General features: G+C 46.0%; 1 protein-coding gene across 1 annotated transcript; it reads left to right on the forward strand.

The window, feature by feature from the left end:
- The first annotated feature begins 501 nt into the window (after positions 1-501).
- REELD1 (reeler domain containing 1) lies at positions 502-13,556 on the forward strand. The gene is made up of 6 exons (XM_081538282.1): positions 502-749; positions 3,087-3,309; positions 6,219-6,382; positions 9,882-10,215; positions 11,640-11,703; positions 12,521-13,556. Exons 1-6 carry the CDS (start codon positions 542-544, stop codon positions 13,124-13,126), a joined length of 1,599 nt encoding a protein of 532 aa, XP_081394408.1. The 5' UTR covers positions 502-541; the 3' UTR covers positions 13,127-13,556.
- Positions 13,557-19,877: the final 6,321 nt, after the last annotated feature.

Here is a 19,877-nt window from a genome sequence, read left to right on the forward strand (position 1 = left end):
GTTTCCTTTTTTCACATTTAAATTTTAATTTAGTTGGGGTTTTTTAGTTAACAAGTTGCTCTAACTATATTTATTGGTCATTTCCACATTGATTTTTTTAAATGCTATTTTAAAGAGATATTCTTTTTTAAAAAAATGAAGTATAATTGATTTACAGTGTTGTGTTAGTTTTGGGTATATAGCAGAGTGACTCAGATATATATATATATATATGTATATTATATATGTGTGTGTATATATATATGATATATGTATTCTTATTCAGATTATTTTCCCTTATAGGTTATTACAAAATGTTGAGTACAATTCCCTGTGCAATTATAGTACGTCCTTGTTGGTCATCTATTTTCTGTATAGTAATGTGGCACATCTTTTTGATCTTGAGCACTTGCAATCTGGGAAGGGGGCACCAAAGGTATTTCAGCTATAAAGGCAGTGTGGGATTCAGTCAGGTCAGGCACATTCAGAAAGACATCACCTCCTTTTCCTAAACAGCCTCTGGATTGAAGCTGCTGTTTCTTGGGACGTGGGAGAGGGCAGGATGGGGATGCCCGCCGCCCTCACGGGCTGGGCCTGCGCCGCCCTCTGCCTGGTGTCCAGCACCTCCGCCTTTTCCCATGGGGCTGGCCTGGTGGCCTGTGTGGACATGCAACCCAAGCACATTCCAGCCCGGCTGCAGAGCCCCGGGACCCACCACATCACTGTCCTCACCGGCAGTTCTTCCTACTCACCGGGTGCCACGGTTTCAGGTATGTATGGGAGAGGCTTTGAGAGATCCCCCGACTCCCACCAGGAGCCCCAAGGTCCTAGTGACAAATTCCAAGTTGTGTTTGTCCCAGGCAGGAGTTTCCTGGGCTATAGTTTGGTTTAATCCTAAGAAGAAATTATGTACCCGAGAAAGCATGAAATATTTATGGTCTTTCTTTTAGTTTATTTTTTTACTGAAGTATGGTTGATTTACAATGTGATATTAATTTATGCTGTACAGTAGAGTGACTCAGTTCTACGTGTATATACATTCTTTTTAATATTCTTTTCCATTATGGTTTATCTCAGGCTACTGAATACAGTTGCCTGTGCTATGCAGTAGGACCTTGTTTATCCATTCTGTATGTAACAGTTCGCATCCGCTAACCCCAAAGTCCCAGCCCACCCCTCCCCCACCTGCCCTCCCTTGGCAACCCCAAGTCTGGTCTCTATGCGTGTGAACCTGTTTGACAGGTTCCTTTGCGCCCTCTTTTAGATTCCGCATATAAGTGATGTCACATGGTATCTGTCTTTCTCTTTCTGACTTACCGCGGGAGAAGGGATAGGCTACCCACTCCAGTTTTCTTGGGCTTCCCTTGTGGCTCAGCTGGTAAAGAATCTGCCTGCAATGTGGGAGACCTGGGTTCGATCCCTGGGTTGGGAAGATCCCCTGAAGAAGGGAAAGGCTACCCACTCCAATATTCTAGCCTGGAGAATTCCATGGACTCTATAGATCATGGGGTCACAGTCTGACACGACTAAGCAACTTTCACTTTCACTTATTCGGTATGATGGTCTCTAGTTGCAGCCATAAATCATGATATACTTGCATCGTTAAAATCATATAATTAATCTTATATTGATATTAATCTTTATAGTAGAAGAGGGTACAAATGGCCTTATAAAAATTTGTTGTCTTTATTGTAAGATATAAAGATAGTCACCCTAAACAAACGCCCCATATCAAATATGTGTGAGAAATAGACTTTTTTCCTCCTTATTTAAAACCAAAGTTATTTGAGCGGTGAAAAGAGCATTTCCTGCTGTTTTAGTTCAGGTGCCTAGAAAAGCAGAGCGAGAACTTGTGTACAGGTGGTTTATTTGGGAAATGGCCCAAGAAGCATAGATGAAAAAGAGAGAATAGGGTGATAGGGAAGAAAGAAACACTAATACGGGGTGTGAAATAGAGTGGGTTACTGCTGTGGGAAACACACTGGGACCCAACTCCAGTGATGGGCCTTTGAGAAACCACATGATACACAGTTCTGAATCGTCCCTCAGGAGGATGGAGGAAGGGTAGTCAGTGACTGAGGATCGTCCCCCAGGGGTACCCTTTCCACCATCCACCCCACGCCCTCCCAGCACACGGACACACACTCCAGAGTCACTCCTGCCTACCTTGGGCCAAGCTCCCAAGGTGTGAGCTGGAAGAAAGCAGCAGAGAAAGTCACTGATGTTGAAGATGGTAGCTAAGTGTAGACAGGACACTATCTATTTAGCTACAGGGAACTCAAGCACATCAGTGCTGTTGGCTCCACTCTCTTTTGATGGATGCTAACTCTTTAGATGGGAATTAGAGGTGATAAATGGAAATAAAATCGATTCTCTCGCTATGGTTTTATCCAATCACGTTGTTCTATTGGTTAGTGTGGGGATTAAAGAACCACATAAAATATTATCAAGGCACTCCCGCAAAGAGTTGCATGGTCTACAGTTCTAGTGCTTCTGAATGAATGTCCTAGTTTTTCTGTTGTGCTATCAATACTGGTTATACTTACACCATTTTGAAATTTGTTAATAAGATAGGTATAAAGTAGTGTCTCATTTATAAGTGTTATAACCATTGTGACTGAGCCTGTTTTATTTTCTATCTCTGTTTGTTGGTAATTTTCAGTTTGGTCATCTTTTTGTTAATTCACTATAACTCTTTGTATATTTGCCTGTTATATCTTGCAGATATCTTTCTCAGTTTATCCTTTGTGTTCTGATTTCTTCTATGTTGAGAATTTTAAGAAATCATTTTTTTCCCATTATGGCTACTGAGGTTTGCTTAGAGGGACACTCCTAACTCCAGTATTAAAAACAAAAACAACAAAAACAGCAAAAAGCAAACCATTGATTCTAGTTCTCTTGTGTTTCGTTTTCACGTGTCTTTGTTCCAAACAGAATTTATTTGGGGTGTGAAATAGCACTTCAACCTTTTCCCCCCACCTAATGAATTGTTTACTTTCTGGGGACTCGACTGGTTCTAAGCTTTTTGTTTTGAAAAATACTCCTATAAAGTCACCTAGTGCTGCTCCTTCCAGAATGTTGACCTTGATGGATGTTTTCTGTTGCAGTGGCCGTGAGGAGCAGTCGTGATTTCATGGGTTTTCTACTCCAGGCCCGAAGAGAGTCTGATCATCAGACAGCTGGCACTTTTGTTTTCATTCCTCCTCATTCCAAGCTGATAACTTGCTTTGAAGAGGCCGACACAGTCACCCACGCGGACAAGTCCCGGAAGAGAAATCTGTCGTTCGAGTGGCGGGCCCCTGCCCAGCCCGTGGGGAACATCAGGTTCTTGTAAGAGAGTTAAGTTCTGGGTCTTGGTGAATGAACTTCCACTATGAAGGGAGGGGACTTCTCCACACACTTTCTTGGTTCTGCCTCCCACCCCCTCCCCCACTTATAATAAGGACAGGGTCACTGGGACTGCCCTTACTGGAGAGTCTATATAGGTGATGAGTTTTTTAAAAATTACCCCCGGCTCCATTCTGTGTGATTATCCATGGTCTAGGAGTGTGTGACGTCCCCGACCGGGGGCACAGATGGACCTTGGCCAGTCTCTCCAGAAAATTCTCACTAGGGGACAGAAGAGCTGCAGGTAGGAAAGTCCGCAGAGAGCCCAGAGACAGGCAGGCAGACAGTGGACACTTGCCGGGCCCGGGGAGAACTGCTGACAGCTCTGTGCCTCAGCTTCTTGTCCATCGCGTGGGTCTGATCGTGACAATGCCCGCCTCGTGGGGTTGCATAAGGTCGAAGAGCCAGTGTGTGCCAAGTGCGTGAACAAGCTCCTGGCAACTATCAGCTTTATACAAACAGCATCATTCCTCAAAGTGAGATACTGGCATTGTCCTTCTTTTCAAACATTCACATGTACCAAGAAAGTGAATGTTTTTGATTTGGTTTGGTTTTTAGGAGTGGGTTTGTGGCTCGGTGGTAAAGAATCGCTGCCAATGCAGGAGACCCAGGTTCGATCCTTGGGTTGAGAAGATTCCTTGGAGGAGGAAATGGAGACCCACTCCAGTTTTCTTGCCAAGAAAATCCCTTGGACAGAGGAGCCTGACGGGCTGCAGTCCATGGGGTCACAAGGGGCCAGACACGACAGAGCACACACAGGTGGTGGTGGTCGTTGTCCTCCTTACTCTCTTTCTCACGCCCTCAGGTACAGAAGGGGAGCATGTGCCGGAGGGTGGGGGCGTCCAGACCCCAGGCTTCCCCTGCAGGGTGTCCCCTCGGCACTAGGGAAGGGGAGCGATGAGGTGTGTGGCCCCCACCCATCAGGGTCCCTTTACCATCCCTTCCTGGTGCCCTAACTCAGAGAACAGGACTAACAAGGAGGAAAACACCCGCGCCCTGATGACTCTGACCACCTGGAAAGGCCAGAACCCCCCGACTGTTGGTGTAACTGGCTTCTGCCAGGACTTTGGTTCCAGTGCAGGGTGGTGTACGAAACCCTTGGCTCTGTACAATTACTTTTATTTCTCAAAGCCCCTCCATTTCTAGTTTTTTAAATGTTTTTGCTTTTCATGTACTACTGTATTTTTTTTAATTAATTTTTATTGGAGTATAGTTGCTTTACGATGTTGTGTTATTTTCTGCTGAATAGCAAACTGAATCAGCTATATGTACACATATATCCCCTCTTTTTCAGATTTCCTCCCATTTAGGTCCCCACAGAGCATGGAGTAGAGTTCCCCGTGCTATACAGTAGGTTCTCATTAGTTATCTATTTTACACACAGTATCAACAGTGTACATATGTTAATCCCAATCTTCCTCTATTTTTAGATTTACCATAGTAGCTTCTCCGTGCATCAGTGGAAGTAGTTCAGAAGCCACCATCTCCATTGACAGGAAAAGGAGCTGCCTCACGTATCAGATGCATCTCTGAGTCCCCCACACGCTGTCACCCCAGGATCCTTCCCCACCCTAACATCGACGTGTTGATGACCCCTTTACCTGTCCACTCTCTGGGTGACTTCAGCTAAATTCATCACATTTTTATAACTATCTTCTGAAAACTTACAGTGAGAAAGATGATACTTGCCCATAATCCCTGCTTTGGTGAAATTTGGGGAAGGATGAATAAGATCAAGTAGGTACAGATGGTTTTTACTGAAGAGGGGCATTATGTATTCAAAATATTGTTTAGACTATGAATGATTTATCTCTCATTTTCAATAGCATTTACAACTCCAATAGGATTATACCATTGTACGACAGAATTATAAAATTTTCAGTGATCAGTGTAATTCAATTCATGACACACCAATAATGGTGAATGAGCACAGTTGAAGATGAAACCTTAGGAGTGGACAGTTCTCAGTCAGTTCAGTTCAGTTCAGTCGCTCAGTCATGTCCGACTCTTTGCGACCCCATGGACTGCATCACGCCAGGCTTCCCTGTCCATCACCAACTCCCAGAGCTTGCTCAAACTCATGGCCATCGAGTCAGTGATGCCAACCATCTCATCGTCTGTTGTCCCCTTCTCCTCCTGCCTTCAATCTTTCCCAGCATCAGGGTCTTTTCCAGTGAGTCAGTTCTTCGCATCAGGTGGCCAAAGTATTGGAGTTTCAGCTTCAACATCAGTCCTTCCAATGAATATTCAGGACTGATCTCCTTTAGGTTGGACTGGTTGGATCTCCTTGCAGTCCAAGGGACTCTCAAGAGTCTTCTCCAACACCACAGTTCAAAAGCAGCAATTCTTCAGCACTCACCTTTCTTTGTAATCCAACTCTCATATCCATACATGACCACTGGAAAAACCAAAGCTTTGACTAGACGGATCTTTGTTGGCAAAATAATGTCTCTGCTTTTTAATATGTTATCTAGGTTTGTCATAGCTTTTCTTCCAGGGAGCAAGGGTCTTTTAATTTCAATTCTAGACCAAAATTCTAGAAGCTTTAGGACAGTTCTAGAAGATACCTTTTAGTCAAAATGATTCTTAATGATTATATTTATTCAGGAGAGTAATTGACTTGTATCTGTTGTCTCCTATTTTAATTATTTGCTGCCGTTGAGCTTTTGTTTCTAAAAAGAATGAAGTCGTCTAAGGGAGTAACACGATCATGTCTCTCCAAGTTTTTCTATCCCTATTGACTTGTGTACGTCTTTAACTTTTTGTTTGTCCTCTCCTTTCTATTAGGATGGCCCAAGGTATGACTTAAGGGAGACCAAATCCTCCAATCACTCTGCTTTCTTTTTCCACAGTTTATCTGTAGTCCAGTCATATTTTGTTTACTGGGTGAAGATTGAATCATCTGTCGTGTCTCAACAGACACTCAGTAGAGCCCGTTCTGACAGCCACGTGGAGCACGGCTCGCCGATGCCAGCCTCCGGGCAGAGGCTGGAGGACGTGGAAGGAACCATCCCAGGTACCGCTGCCCGCTGCACTCACCAGCCTGGTTGGCAGCGTTCTTTTCCCTGTGCCTTACTTTCACTTAAAAGTGACTCCTGCCAGTTTCCAGTTCCTGGGGCACAAGCTACAGACAGCCGTCTTGGGAGTGTCAACAGTTCCTGGGGACCTGATCGCACAGCTGTGGGTGGGGGTTGGGGGGTGCTTGCAAGGTCAGGGTTCACTGCAATGAACACACTTTGTCCCGCTCGATCTCACAGATGAAGCTGGGTCCTGGAGCGCTGCACCCAAGCTGCAAAATCAAAAAATAGTCACACACCTCCACCACTCCCACACCAAATCAGTTTCCACAATATTTCACCCGTTTTTCCTGGGCCCCTGAGACTAAATGGGGAGCACCAGAAATAATCCTTTCCTTTCCTTTTTAAAAGAAAAGCTCATCCAATTTTGATCATTACTTTCTGAGGTAGGCAGATGGCTCTTTGCAGCTTGGGTTGGAGAACAGAATCAGGCTGTTGTAATGGCAATGGATTGTTTTCCTGGCTCACCACGTGACTTTAGATTCAATTGGCCCATGAACTTCTGAAAAAACAAATAAAAATAGGCAATTAAAAAAAAAAAACCTAAGCAGCTAGAGAATGTCTGATCTACCTGAAAATTCCTGGTGAAATGGAACTCATTTCAGTATTTATTTCTAGCTAAGTGCTCTGAACATTTGCCTTCATAAAGGCATCCAATCACTTGTACAGAAGATCCAACCCTTAAACCATTTGATCCCATCTTCCTGTATTCTTTCTTTTATTCTGGGCTAACATAATAAGGCCAGCACATGGATTTGAATCCCTGACTTTGCTAGTCCAGCATATCCAGGATCAGAGCCAACCCAGGGCCATCCTTTGACCAAAACCTTTGTCTTCTCCCTACTGCCCTGCACAGCTCCTCCAGCCTCTCCACCTAGATGCTGCCAAAACCAGAGAAAAGCTCTCAGGGTCTGAGAGCGTGGCCTTAAGAAGACACTGCAAACCCAACATGGGTTTGAAGTCTCTGGTATCATGTTATCAATCATGCAAATATTGCATTTGGATCCCAAGCACGGGTGGGGCTCCCTGGTGGCTCAGATGGTCAAGAATCTGCCTGCAATCCAGGAGACCTGGGTTCAATTCCTGGATCAGGAAGATCCCCTCGAGGAGGGCACGGCAACGCACTCCAGTATTCTTGCCTGGAGAATTCCATGGACAGAGGAGCTTGGTGGGTTACAGTCCATGGGGTTGCAAAGAGTCATACATGACTGAGTAACTAACATGTTTGTTTGAAGATGAATAGCAATGAAAGTGAGGCTTCAGGAAGATGGATCCTGTTGATTCTGCAAAGTCTCTCTGATGGGTGACCCTGCTGGGCACTTTGTCCTCTGGAGCTGGCAGACTCCAGTCTGAGCAGCTGCAGGGTCAACGCTTCATCAAGTTGCTCACACTCCTTCCCTCTGCTCCTGCCTGTTATCTAACCTATTCCTCTACACAAACCCCAGTGTTTCCCAAAGGAAAAACGTGTGTGTGTGTGTGTGTGTGTGTGTGTGTGTGTACATGCACATGCATTGGGAGAAGTGTCATTTAACAAACTGGAGTGAATTGCTTTAACTATAAGAAGACTTTAGTAGGTCAATGGGAATGATGAGTTTTCCCATGGGAAGATGGCATATTGTATTTCTCAAACTTATTTTCCAACAGAGCTTTGGGACTCTTTAGGGTCCTACCTGACCCCACTGGGCGTGGCCTACTTTTATGTCTCCATGTTTGCCTCCTGACATTTCCTTAAACGGAACTGTTCCTCATGATGAACAGTTTACCTTCCAAGGGGCAGTTCCAATATCTCCTTTGATCCTTTGTGAATCTTTCCTCCTTGCTTCTTGGTAGGCAAATGCAATTGCTTTCTTTAGCTCTGGTATTAAAGCTCTGACCACACTGTGATTTATAAGGTTGGGCATGTAGGAGTCTGTCCTCCTAGGTTTTGAGTTCAGAAGCAACAGTTAGCAACCTGCATCACTTTTGCATCCCCAGCACCCAGAACAAGGCCCAGCACTCAGTGGGTCTGCAGGAAGTGTCTGAATGCATTCAGATTTCAGGCAGGAGTTAAAAGTGTCATGATTTTTGCTAAATTCTGTGTGTCTGTGTAGGCTTTCTTTATTTTTCACTTCAGTCTCCCTATTTTTGAGTAGTAAAGGCATAAGAACAAAGTGTCACAATTTTTTTGTTATTGTTGTTCAAGTCAACCCAGTTAATGCCCTGACCAGAGAAACTTCTGCCAGCACTCGTTTTGTGAACAGCATCGTGGTCTCCCTGCTGACCATCGTGGTGAACATGTAGTGCACTTTGCCTCTGAGCACAGGCACCGCGCTTTACGCATCTACATCAATGATTTCCCTTTCCCCCTCTCAGCAGTTCTACACCCCATGTACTATTATTGGTCTCATTTTGCAAAAGAAGAAGCTGACACTCTGCAGGACTTGCCCCTATTCAGGAATGGGCAGAGTAAAGAGATGAACCCAGACAATGACTCCAAAACCTGCGCCTGGTTGTTTGCTGCCCTGTTTCTGGTGCTCTGGGCCGTCATGTCCGCTCATCAGAGATGGGAGAGGAGACAGTGGAGGGCCATGATGCCGCCTCTGCCCATAGCGGGGACTGGAGTTCCTATCATCACAGGGGAAACTTTTAGCATTAATCCCACGGCAAGAAAGACCTAGAGCTTTAAAAAGAAATCTAGTTTTTGTAGGATCCCACCTTGTTTCTTAGCAATAAACAGTTTGGGGCAGAAGTAAGAAAACAAAGTGGTCACAGTGGTTTCTATTTTCTCTGAATGGTGACTGTTAAGAATGCACAAGCCCAGGGACTTCCCTGGTGGTCTAGGGGCTAAGACTCCAGGCTCCCAATATTGGGGGTCTGGGTTTGATCCCTGGTCAGGGAACTAGATCCCACATGCTGCAACTAAGTGTTTGAATGCTGCAACTAAGACCCGAAGCAGCCAAATAAATAACTAAATAAATATTTTTTTTTAAAAAAAAAGGATGCACAAGCCCAGAAGGGCTAGGAGCTTACTCTCTAAAAAAGAAAGAAAGAAAAGCTGGGTGCTTAGTCAGGGGTTTCTACTACTGAGCAGAGGATACTTTTGTGCGTGCTAAGTCACTTCAGTTGTGTCCAACTCTTTGTTACCCTGGACTGTAACCCGCCAGGCTCCTCTGTCCATTGGAGTCTCCAGGCAAGAATACTGGAGTGGGTTGCCATGTCTTTCTCCAGGGGACCTTCCTGACCCAGGGAACGAACCCCCATCTCTTATGTCTCCTGCATTGGCAGGCGGGTTCTTTACCACTAATGCCACCTGGGAAGCTCCAGACGATCCTTAGTTGATGCTTTTGAGTGGTTCACACTTGATGGTCTGTCCTCAGGCACCTCGAAGACTGGCATTCAGCCCATGGTCCTAGCTGTGTGCTAATCGACACAGGATGATTTCCCCCTCTTTCTTGGCAGGGTCTCTGGGCCTCCACTTGGCTCCCAGTCTCCTCATCACTCTTCTTCAGCAGCGCACAGATGTCTCTGCTGTGGCCTTAACTGGAGCTGCAGAAGAGGACAGCTTAGATCCTGTTCCTACCAGTGTTTGGGTGACAGAGTTCCTCGGGGCTGCAGAGACTCCATTCCAAGCATCTTCACACACAGCTGCTGTAGTCAGCGATGGCCATCGCCCCAGCAGGGATGGCAGCCCAACCCTGGAACCATCCCTGGATATCCGAGGTCTGGAGAGGCTGGTGGCCCTCAGGGGCTTCTCCTCAGAGAGCTTTGCTTCCGGCTTCAGCACCTGCCACAGGTGATTGATCAGGGAGTAGGCCATTCGGGACAGCTGGAGGGGTGAAGCCAAACACAAGGGTGCCAAAGAAATGTAACCTTCCTGCTATCAGACAGAAAAAGATCTCAACCATATTTACTCTTAAGTGTATGGGAAGCACTCATTGTAGGAGGGCTGGGTAGGTAGATTGTCTTGGAAAACAGTGCTGTTTTGGCTGAGGTCTCTGAGATGCTGCTAGAAATAAAATATGAATGTAGGTTACATATTTAGATACATAAAATTATAAGTATGTAATATATAAATATAAAGTATATAAATCAATAAAAGGATTCAGTGTATCTTTGCTGCCATCCTCACTCACCTCCCTCCCCATTCCCTCTCCAGCCTCCAACTGCAAACTCCAGTGTTTCCAAGAAATATAATGTTATCACTATACACAACAGTGATAGGAAGCATAGATTTTGATTATCATACTAAGTGAATTAAGTCAGACAGAGAAAGACAAATATCATATGATATTGCTTATATGTGGAATCTAAAAAAAGTAATATAAACAAACTTACTTACAAAACAGAAACAAATTCACAGACTTAGAAAATGAATTTATGGTTACCAGGGGTGTGGGGTGAGGAGAAGGATAGATTGGGATTTGGGGATTGACATGTACACACTGCTGTATTTAAAATAGATAACCAACAAGGACCTACTGTGTAGCACAGGGACCTCTGCTCAATATTTTGTAATAATCTAAATGGGAAAATAATGTGAAAAGGAACAGATAGATGTATAACTGGATCCCTTTGTTGCACATCTGAAACTAACACAGCATTGTTGATAGATTCTGCGTGTGGTGCTGTGCTTAGTTGCTCAGTCGTGTCCCACTCTTTGGAACCCCACGGACTATAGCCTGCCGGGCTCCTGGGGATTCTCCAGACAAGAATACTGGAGTGGGTTACCATGCCCTCTTCTGGGGGATCTTCCCATTCCAGAGATAGAACCCAGGTATCCCGCATTGCAGGTGGATTCTTTACCGTCTGAGCCACCAGGAATACTGGAGCAGGCAGCCTATCCCTTCTCCAGGGGATCTTCGAGACCCCGGAATTAAACTGGGGTCTCCTGCATTGCGGGTAGATTCTTTACCAGCTGAGCTACCAGAGAGGCCTGTTAATGGACTCTACTCCAATACAAAATAAAAATTAAAATAAACAAAAACACATTTCTAAAGGAAAAAACAAACAATAAAACATGGAGACAGAGTAGGTTGGTAGGAAGAGAGAGAAAATAAGATCAGTAATGAATCGATAATTTTTGAACCTGGGTGGTAAATATTTGGGGGTTCATTATATTATCCTACATTTTTATTCTGAAAATTTTTATAATAAAAGGTAAGGAAAAAACCCAAATACCTAGTGACTCCTTCTCAGCTTTTTTTCTCTTCCTTTTAGGACTCAGAATGATCCAAGCTTTGATTCACTGGAAACTTGTCTGCCCTCGGACAGGGATGAGCAGGTAACAGCCACGTTGTACACAGGCAGTGAGTATGATATTTTTGATCCCAGAGTGGGGAGTTCCACACTGGGTGATCATAGCTATTAGACTAGTAGCCAAAATCAGTGACAAGGAGGCCAGGGTGTGATATATACACAGCATTTTTCTTCTCAATCAATACCAGCCTTTCTATTATCCACAGTGTCTCTGAAGTTATTGGCAGTTGCAGAAACTGGTGGTTTTCGTGATATGTTTTCCCACTTAGCTTCAGTTAATAATGCCTCTCTCCTCTTCCCCCACTGTCTCCTTCATAACATTGGGCTCAAAATACCATGTATGGTCCCAGAGGTTAGATCAATGGGCAGTATAAAATATACATGCTCAAAGATTTACTATTCCTTTGAAGTCTTAAAAGGAACACAAAATAAAACATGGTATAATATCCTTACTCAGATTTATTGGAACCTACAGCAAGATTCAATGGTCCCTTTTGCACGGGTCTTAGCATAAGAAGACACACTCGGAGCTTTCAGCCATTGGAGATGACAGTCACCCATATTGTCCTGGACCCTCTAATAGGACCCAATGTTTATTCTCGTAACTGGCCTCCATCCTGTCTTGGTGGGGTTTCCATTAGTCTCCTTGTCCCCATCAATAACAAATGCATATTTATCTGCTTGGGTGTTTTCCTCTGAGCTCTTTTAAGAGCAGGCATGAGCCTGGGTTTTCAGCTGCTGCCTGGGGTTCTTTAAGGAACTCGAGATAGTTGCAAAGTTCAATAGCTGCTTAGGGGGAAGACTAGCTCCTTTGATTTTTCTTTTTCCCTTTGCTTTTCTAGGACAAGATGAAGGCTTCTAATAGGACAGTGATGAGGCCTCCTTTGTACACTGTCCATCTCTCCCATCCTCGCCTCTGGTCCTCCGGGGCCTTCACTGGACATGGGGCCAGAGCAGCCCCCGCAACTCCTGCCCTCTACACCTCTGCCACCTCCAGGCCCACCACTGCTGATGGCCAGTCAGAGGCATCAAAACCCTCTGCCAGCTTCTTGCCTCAGTCAAAGCACAAGGAGCGCAGAGTGGAGGAGGGCAATGGAGAGGCTGGGGTGGGAGACTCCAGGAAGACCAACCCAAGACCTGAGCTCGGGCAGGATGGAGCCGGGGCCCCGTGGGGGATCCAGCTCAGGACTCCGCAGCTTGGCATCCTGCTCTGCCTCTCGGCCGTGCTGGGCATAGCTGTGGCTGCTGCCCTTCGTTACCTGCACACTCAGTATTGCCACAGGTGGACGGAAGCGTCGTTTCATGAGCCTGCCGGGGATGCAGTAGCCACAGGTGACGGTGGTGAGATCGTGCACGTCCGGAGAACTAGAGACAACAGTTTCGTTTTGGTCGAAGGGGAATGCAACTGGATTGCTCCCTCTATGAGTAGCAAGAACACAGTCCTCTGAGAAATCAGTGGTCCCAGGCCTCTCTGGGTTCCCCTTGGACCCTGTAGAGAGTCTCAGCCAGAACAGAGCTACTGAGAATAGTTAATGAGGACAGGGATTCACTGTGCACCCCCACCCCACCCCTGTCAGGGAGCAGCTAGTGGAGGAAGCAGCACAAGGACAGTTTTATCAACAGAGGGAATTCTTCCCCAGCTTTGTTGTCTTAACATCTGTAATTTAGCTGCCTTTTTTTCTTCTCGCAATTAGACGTTCTGTTTGAAGACTTAAACTCAACACAATGAATATTGTATAACCTGCTCATTAACTAGACTCCCGTGGCCGCTGAGCTTCCTCTGTTGCCTTAAGGAACCTGCAGAAATAGAACTTCTGTCCCTCCTCAGCGATGTCAGCCTCATCACCTCCAACTCTTTGAAAAAAAATAGTAACGGTGGAGTTGTGTCTCTCTTTCAGCCCTCCCTTTGCCTCTCCAAGCCACCCCCAGAGAAGTCTTGTTTTTCCAAATTTGAGTTCAAAGTTGGCTCTGATATCATTGACTGGGTGAGTGCAAAGGTATTTTGCCTTCTAGGAAACTCAGAAATGTGGCAAATCTGCCATGGAAATTGGTCAAAAGGAAGGAAGATTTTAGAGAGTTTGATTGCCCACATCTGCGGGGAAATATACATCCAGCACGGGGCCATAATCTGAGACCTCCCATCCATTTACACCTGATGAGAGACTAAATATCCCAACAACTAGCAGACTTCTTGCAAGGTCAGGCTGAAAAATAAATGATAATACCAGCACAGTTTTAAGAGCCTTTATCTGTCTAAGAAAGCATGATGGATGGAGACCATCCACCCTTTATGAAGATCATTTTGATTTAGCAAGAGTTCCATAGATACCAAATGGGATCAAAACAACAGGTTCGAATATAACTCTTGAATATGGTCACCTAATGTAACACATGAGAATTAGCGGCCTTTTCAGAGGTAAACCTACTACAGAGTCAAGGTCCATTTTAATGTGGAAACAAAAGCGCTATAAATTTGGAAATGATGTTTCCTGATTGAGTAGCTAAATTGTGTAGGTTGTGCCAAGAACTGTACGTATATTTTCACATTTAGCTCCTACAATAACTTCATGAGAAAGAAGTTCAGTAATTTGCTAAAGAGAAAGAGACATTCATGACGTTGCAACTCAATAACAAAAACGTTTTTAAAAAATCGGATGTGTAGGAAAGGGCTGTTTCTGTGTTTCCAGCCCATTAGCTCACTGGGCATTAGCTCCAAGACTCTCTCCTCCCAGATTCTGGTGCAGAGACATCTGTCCCTTGGCTTCAGGCAAGTATCTCAACGGGCACGTAGAGACCTAGGAGCATGTGCTGTGCTTAGTCGCTCAGTTGTGTCTGACTCTTTGCGACCCCATGGACTGTAGCTGGCCAGGCTCCTCTGTCCATGGGATTCTCCAGGCCAGAACAGTAGGGTGGGTGGCCTTTCCCTTTTCCAGAAGATCTTCCCAACCCAGAAACTGAACTCTTGTCTCCTGCATTGCAGGCAGATTCTTTACTGTCTGAGCCACTAGGGAAGAGACCTAGATAATTGTGTTCACAAATGGAGGTGTCCTAGAAATGCTGTGGAGAGAGACACCTGTACTGTACTCCCATGGGGGCCACAGAAATGCATCCCACATACCCCACCCTCCCCAGAGATGCCCTCTCCCTGAGATTCAGACGAGACATCTCTTTAGTGGAGAGCTCCCATCTCACTAGTGGGCAGCTCCCATCTGGCCACGTCACATCAGAGCCGGGTGCATCACATATACACTGCCTTCCAGATCTTTCCTGTCCAAGAGGATATCATCCTGCGGAAACAGGCTGTTTTGATTATCCCTTACTATGAAACGAACTACCCCTTACCTCAGTGCTTTGAAACAGTGCCTACCGCTGATGGTCTCACATGTGCTGGGGTTGCCTGGGCTCAGCTGGGCAGTTCTTCTGCTCTGCGTGTGGTCAGATGGGCTGGAACATCCCAGGTGACTCACTCACGGGGCTGGCAGTTCGTGCTGGCTGCCAGCTGGGCACTCACTGGGTCCATTGATGAGCATGGGAAACAATTTGCTTCTCTGTTTTGTGGCTTCTTACTGCCTGGTGGCTGGGTTCCCAGAGGGCGTGTCCCAGGCTGACAAAACCAGAAGCTGGGCATCTTGGAAGGCCTGGCCTGGGAAGTAACATGACTGTACTGCCATAATCTGGTGGTCACAGCGATTCACAGCCCTCATTCTTCCAAGGGAAGGGCAATAGATTTTCATTTTTCAAAGGGAGAAGTGAAAAAGGAGTTGAAGATGTGTTTAATTTACTGCATCGCCAGTTAGACTGCTGACCTGCCACAGGGCTGGCATAAGAGGACAGTCTGCTCATCTCCAGGAGATGCCGTGGGTCACCCTCCCTTCAAAGCCTCAAAGGGGCCAAGGGAAGTCTCCAGGTTTTAGGATTTTTTTTGGCTGTGCCTTGAGGTTTATAAGATCTTAGTTCCCCGACCAGGGATCGAACCCAGGCCCACGGCAGTGAAAGTGAAGAGTCCTAACCACTGGATTGCCAGGAATTCCCCAGGCTCTAGGGTTTAGGCACCTCCTCTTCCCTGGCCGAGAACCCCACACCAGGCACCCTAGTGAATGTGCACAAGAGTCAGCCAGACCTCTGAGCCTCTGCTTCCGCCTCAAGATCAATGGATCACAGGACGATTTATCTCTTCTGGCTGTTGTGAAGATTAAACACATGTTAAGTACTTAGCAGTCTCTAACTAATAGACCTGCTATTGTTATTAAGGTCATTCTGCAACTGCAGCACTATCTTTAAAGAAATCCCGTGGCCACCCACACCATGATTCCGGTCCACGACAACTCCTCCCCCCGCGGCCCCGCTGCCCCAGCCCAGCCGATGGTGGGATTGCTGCTTTGGTTGTCATGGCAGCCACTGGCCACAGTTCCTGCTGGGGGTCAGACATTATTGCTGAGACATTCTGAGTAAACCCTTTTTTTGGCAAAGGTGGCTGGAGTCTCTGGGCCTGAAGTCAGGACACATAAAACCCCTGTGTCACAGTGATCTTGAAGGTCTCCTAAGCCAGACTTCAGAGAAATCCTAGAGAGGAACGAGTAGGAAGTGTTGACTTAACCTGAAGCCAGTAACTAGAGCACAAAGCCCTGAAAAGTTAGGCAGAGGACTCCAATGCAGCATCTTAAAAACAGCCTTTTTTGTTTTGTGCGAACAGCTACAGAATTGTTCAGCCAACCACTTCTTGGAGGAGAAGGAGTTTTGGGGCTAAACACACATTTCAGGGATAATAACAGAAAAACAAGTGCTGAAAACTCTATTTTGAACAAATGGTTTTACATCTATTGTGCTAATTTCATAATCACAGATCAGGAGTAGGGGTGGATCTTAACCTTTTTACATCCACAGACTACTTCTGATATCTCTAATTAATTTCTCCCCTTGGATACAATGATTTTGGAAAATCACCACTTAACGCTTAACCGTAGCCTGGCTGAGCTTGCTCACTGTCAACGCTGTCTGGATTAATTTGCTGTTACAATGTTTGTTTTCTTTTTTAGAAAAATTCTAATTAACAACAACAAAAAAAATGGGTCAATAAGCCAGTAAATATTTAAACAAGTGTCACGTTTTATTTGAAAAGTTGTCTGAAAAGAGCTGGCAATTTATGAATAAATTATAGATAGCATACCCTCTCCCAATCTTGGACTTCCGGTATTAAAAAGAGATCCCAGTCTTTCTGGAATACAGGTTCTGTGGTTTGACTTCATACCACCCCAAACTATCCCCCTCTTCTAAGAATGGTGTGTGGCAAGGAATTTCTCCTGTTCAAGTGAAATGAACTTGCATCCATTTGCTTTATTAAGCTTGAGAATTTCTCCCTGCTTTAAGCTCTTCAGAACTCAGCTCCATCTGGCCTTTAGTGAAAGTGAAAGTGAAGTCACTCAGTCATGTCCGACTCTTTGCAACCCCATGGACTGTAGCCCACCAGGCTCCTCTGTCCATGGGGTTTTCCAGGCAAGAGTACTGGAGTGGGTTGCCATTTCCTTCTCCAAATCTGGCCTTTAGGGGTTTGCAAAACCAGCCATAATCATCTCTGACTTAGAATGTCAGGAAGGCCTTGATGATGAAAAGTAGGTTGATGTTTTCTGAGTTTGTTCTGTTCTGTTTTGGGGGCCACGGCATGTGGCATGCGGGATCTTAGTCCCCCCACCAGGGGTGGAACCTGAGCTTCCTGCATTGGAAGTGCAGAGTCTGAACTAGTGGACCTCCAGGGTCGTTTTGTTCCGTTCTTTGAATACAAAGAGAAAATGTGAACATTTTGAGACTCTGCTCCTTCGAGCAGATGGGTGGAGTGGCCAAGAGAACTGAAATATGGCGAATACTTTTTGCTTTCTGCATTTCACTTTTAAAACATAAATCCTTTTTTTTGCTGCACTATCTCTGCATTCCCTAATGGGTCTCCATCTTGCTCAGAATAAAACCTCTGCATTCGAACTGGGTTGACCAGGTCTCATAGGACCCTCACCCTGGTCTCATAGGACCTGGTCCTTGGACCACCTTCTCACACATTCCCAGAGTTTTCAAGTATGGTCCAGGGATGCAGCACAGCTCCATCCAACTCCCGTTGTCTGGCGTCTCTTGTCCGGAACGCCATTCCCTCCAGACACCCACGGCCTTCAGAATCATGCTCCCGTGTTGTCTCATGACCACTGTCCCCCTTCCCACTCTCTGTGCCCCTCCCTGCTTCCTCATATTGACATCACTTCTTAGTGACATCACCTCCCAAGTCTATGCCTTCATTCCTTTGTGTGTTTTCTGACTCTCCTCAACTAGGATGCTTTGTAAAGGCAGAGATACTGCTTTATTCCTTGTTATTTCCCCAGCACCTAGAATTGTTCTCAGCCTGTAGTAAGTCATCAATAAATAATGAGGGAGTGGAACGTTCAATGTCTGTATTACTGTCAGCACTGCCTGGTCTAGACTGAACTTGAACGTGCTGCGCCTTGGGCTACTGCAGGTGCCTGAGTGTCAGGAACATGAATTTCTCTCCAAAGGTGAACTACGAGTACTGATGCCACTGTCCCCGGGGAGGACCTTCTGTGTCTCAGACGCACAGCTCATGGAGTTCTTGGCAGGGAGGAGTTGAGAATGGACTTGACTTCTCCATCTGCGCTGAACAGAAGGAAAGCTGAACAGTCTTCCAGATTCACCTGTGAGCATACTTACTTAGTCTCTGTGGTCTGGGTCAGGGTTTCTCATCCTTCACGCTATCAACATTGGGGGTCGGACCATTCTTTGCTGTGCGGGACTGTCCCATGCATTGTAGGGTATTTAGCAGCATCTTTGGTCTCTTACAAGGCTTCCCTGGTAGCTCAGCCGGTAAAGAATCTGCCTGCAATGCAGGAGACCCCAGTTCAGCTCCTGGGGTGGGAAGATCCCCTGGAGAAAGGACCAGCTACCCACTCCAGTATTCTGGCCTGGAGAATTCCATGGACTGTATAGGTCGGGGTCGCAAGGAGTTGGCCACGACTGACCGAATTTCACTTTGACTTTTTGGTCTCTTACTCTCTAGATGACAGTGGCAACCCCTAGTGTGACAATCAGAAACATTCCCAGACATTGCCAGATGTCCCCTGTGGAGGGTAGAGTCAGGGATGGGGAGTAGAGTCACCCCCAACTGAGAACCACTGGCCTAGCTAAGAGATGCAAGCACAGGCCCTAAGATGAAGCAGCAGCTCCTAAACCGTTCCCACATCCAGTGATGGCATGGACAGCATCGGGACCGAGAACTACAAGACGGAAAAATCGGAAATGGCTTTAAAGGTCATCCGACTCACTGGTTTTAGATTTTTCACTTTATTAGATACAACAATAAAAGCTGAATGCTATAGTTGGAGTCTGTGTATATTTCCCTTTCCTCCTGCCCCAGCTCCTTCTCCCTCACCCTGGGGCACTGCCTCAGAAACTCGGGGCTCCAAGAAGCATGGACTGAAAGTATTAACAACACCCGCTCCATGCAGATGAGGACAGCCAGGCTTCCGAGCCATCAGTGACAAATAAGGGAGGGTCTAGGTGGTCCTTCAACTCCTGCCTTCCATCCCAGTTTCCAACATACTTTTCTTTCCACCACACTTGGCAGATCATTTATCTTCTTGGAGTATGTTGGGTGCTGTAAATATTTCAATAGATCCAGAGAGAGCCTGGAATCAAACAGAAAAATGGCCTAGAAAGATTAATATACAGTTGCCGTTAGAACCAGAGGGATGACAGGACTTTGGGGACTGGCCACCGTGATGGGCCAGGCCAAGGCATGACCTGTGACAGGGCCCGGCAGTGGGCCCAGGGAGGGGACATGCTGGGGAAGAAAGGACCAATAGGCCCGGATGGGGATGTGCTGGCTGTCCCGCCCACTACCCACCTAGGAGCCACCAGTGTAAGTAATTTACAACCACCGTCTTGAACTCCCTCCCTCCCTTCCTCTGGGTTCTCCATTTTCCACCCTTCAAACAGCACCTGGGGAAAATCCTCCCCCATCAGCCAGAGAGAGACGGCTTCTGCCAAGTGTTCTGTTAGTTACTTCGTGGAGGAAAGAAGCTGCCTGGAAATGCATTCCACTAGATATTAAAGAATGTATTTTCCTGATTTATAGTCAGGCTAGGCAGGGTTGTTTGAGAGGCAAGGAACCAATGGGGATATCCACTTGGACTAATGATTAATTAT

This window comes from Giraffa tippelskirchi, chromosome 11 (genome assembly GCF_054371585.1).
Source record: "Giraffa tippelskirchi isolate mGirTip1 chromosome 11, T2T-mGirTip1v1.2.pri, whole genome shotgun sequence".
NCBI classification, from domain to species: Eukaryota; Metazoa; Chordata; class Mammalia; order Artiodactyla; family Giraffidae; genus Giraffa; species Giraffa tippelskirchi.

Bases quoted from the DNA above. Each gene is read 5' to 3' on its own strand.
- REELD1 (XM_081538282.1), top strand. From the start codon at position 542: ATGGGGATGCCCGCCGCCCTCACGGGCTGGGCCTGCGCCGCCCTCTGC. The intron at 6,383-9,881 runs GTACCGCTGCCC...CTTTCTTGGCAG, and splicing joins CGTGGAAGGAACCATCCCAG to GGTCTCTGGGCCTCCACTTG. The intron at 11,704-12,520 runs GTAACAGCCACG...TTGCTTTTCTAG, and splicing joins CCTCGGACAGGGATGAGCAG to GACAAGATGAAGGCTTCTAA.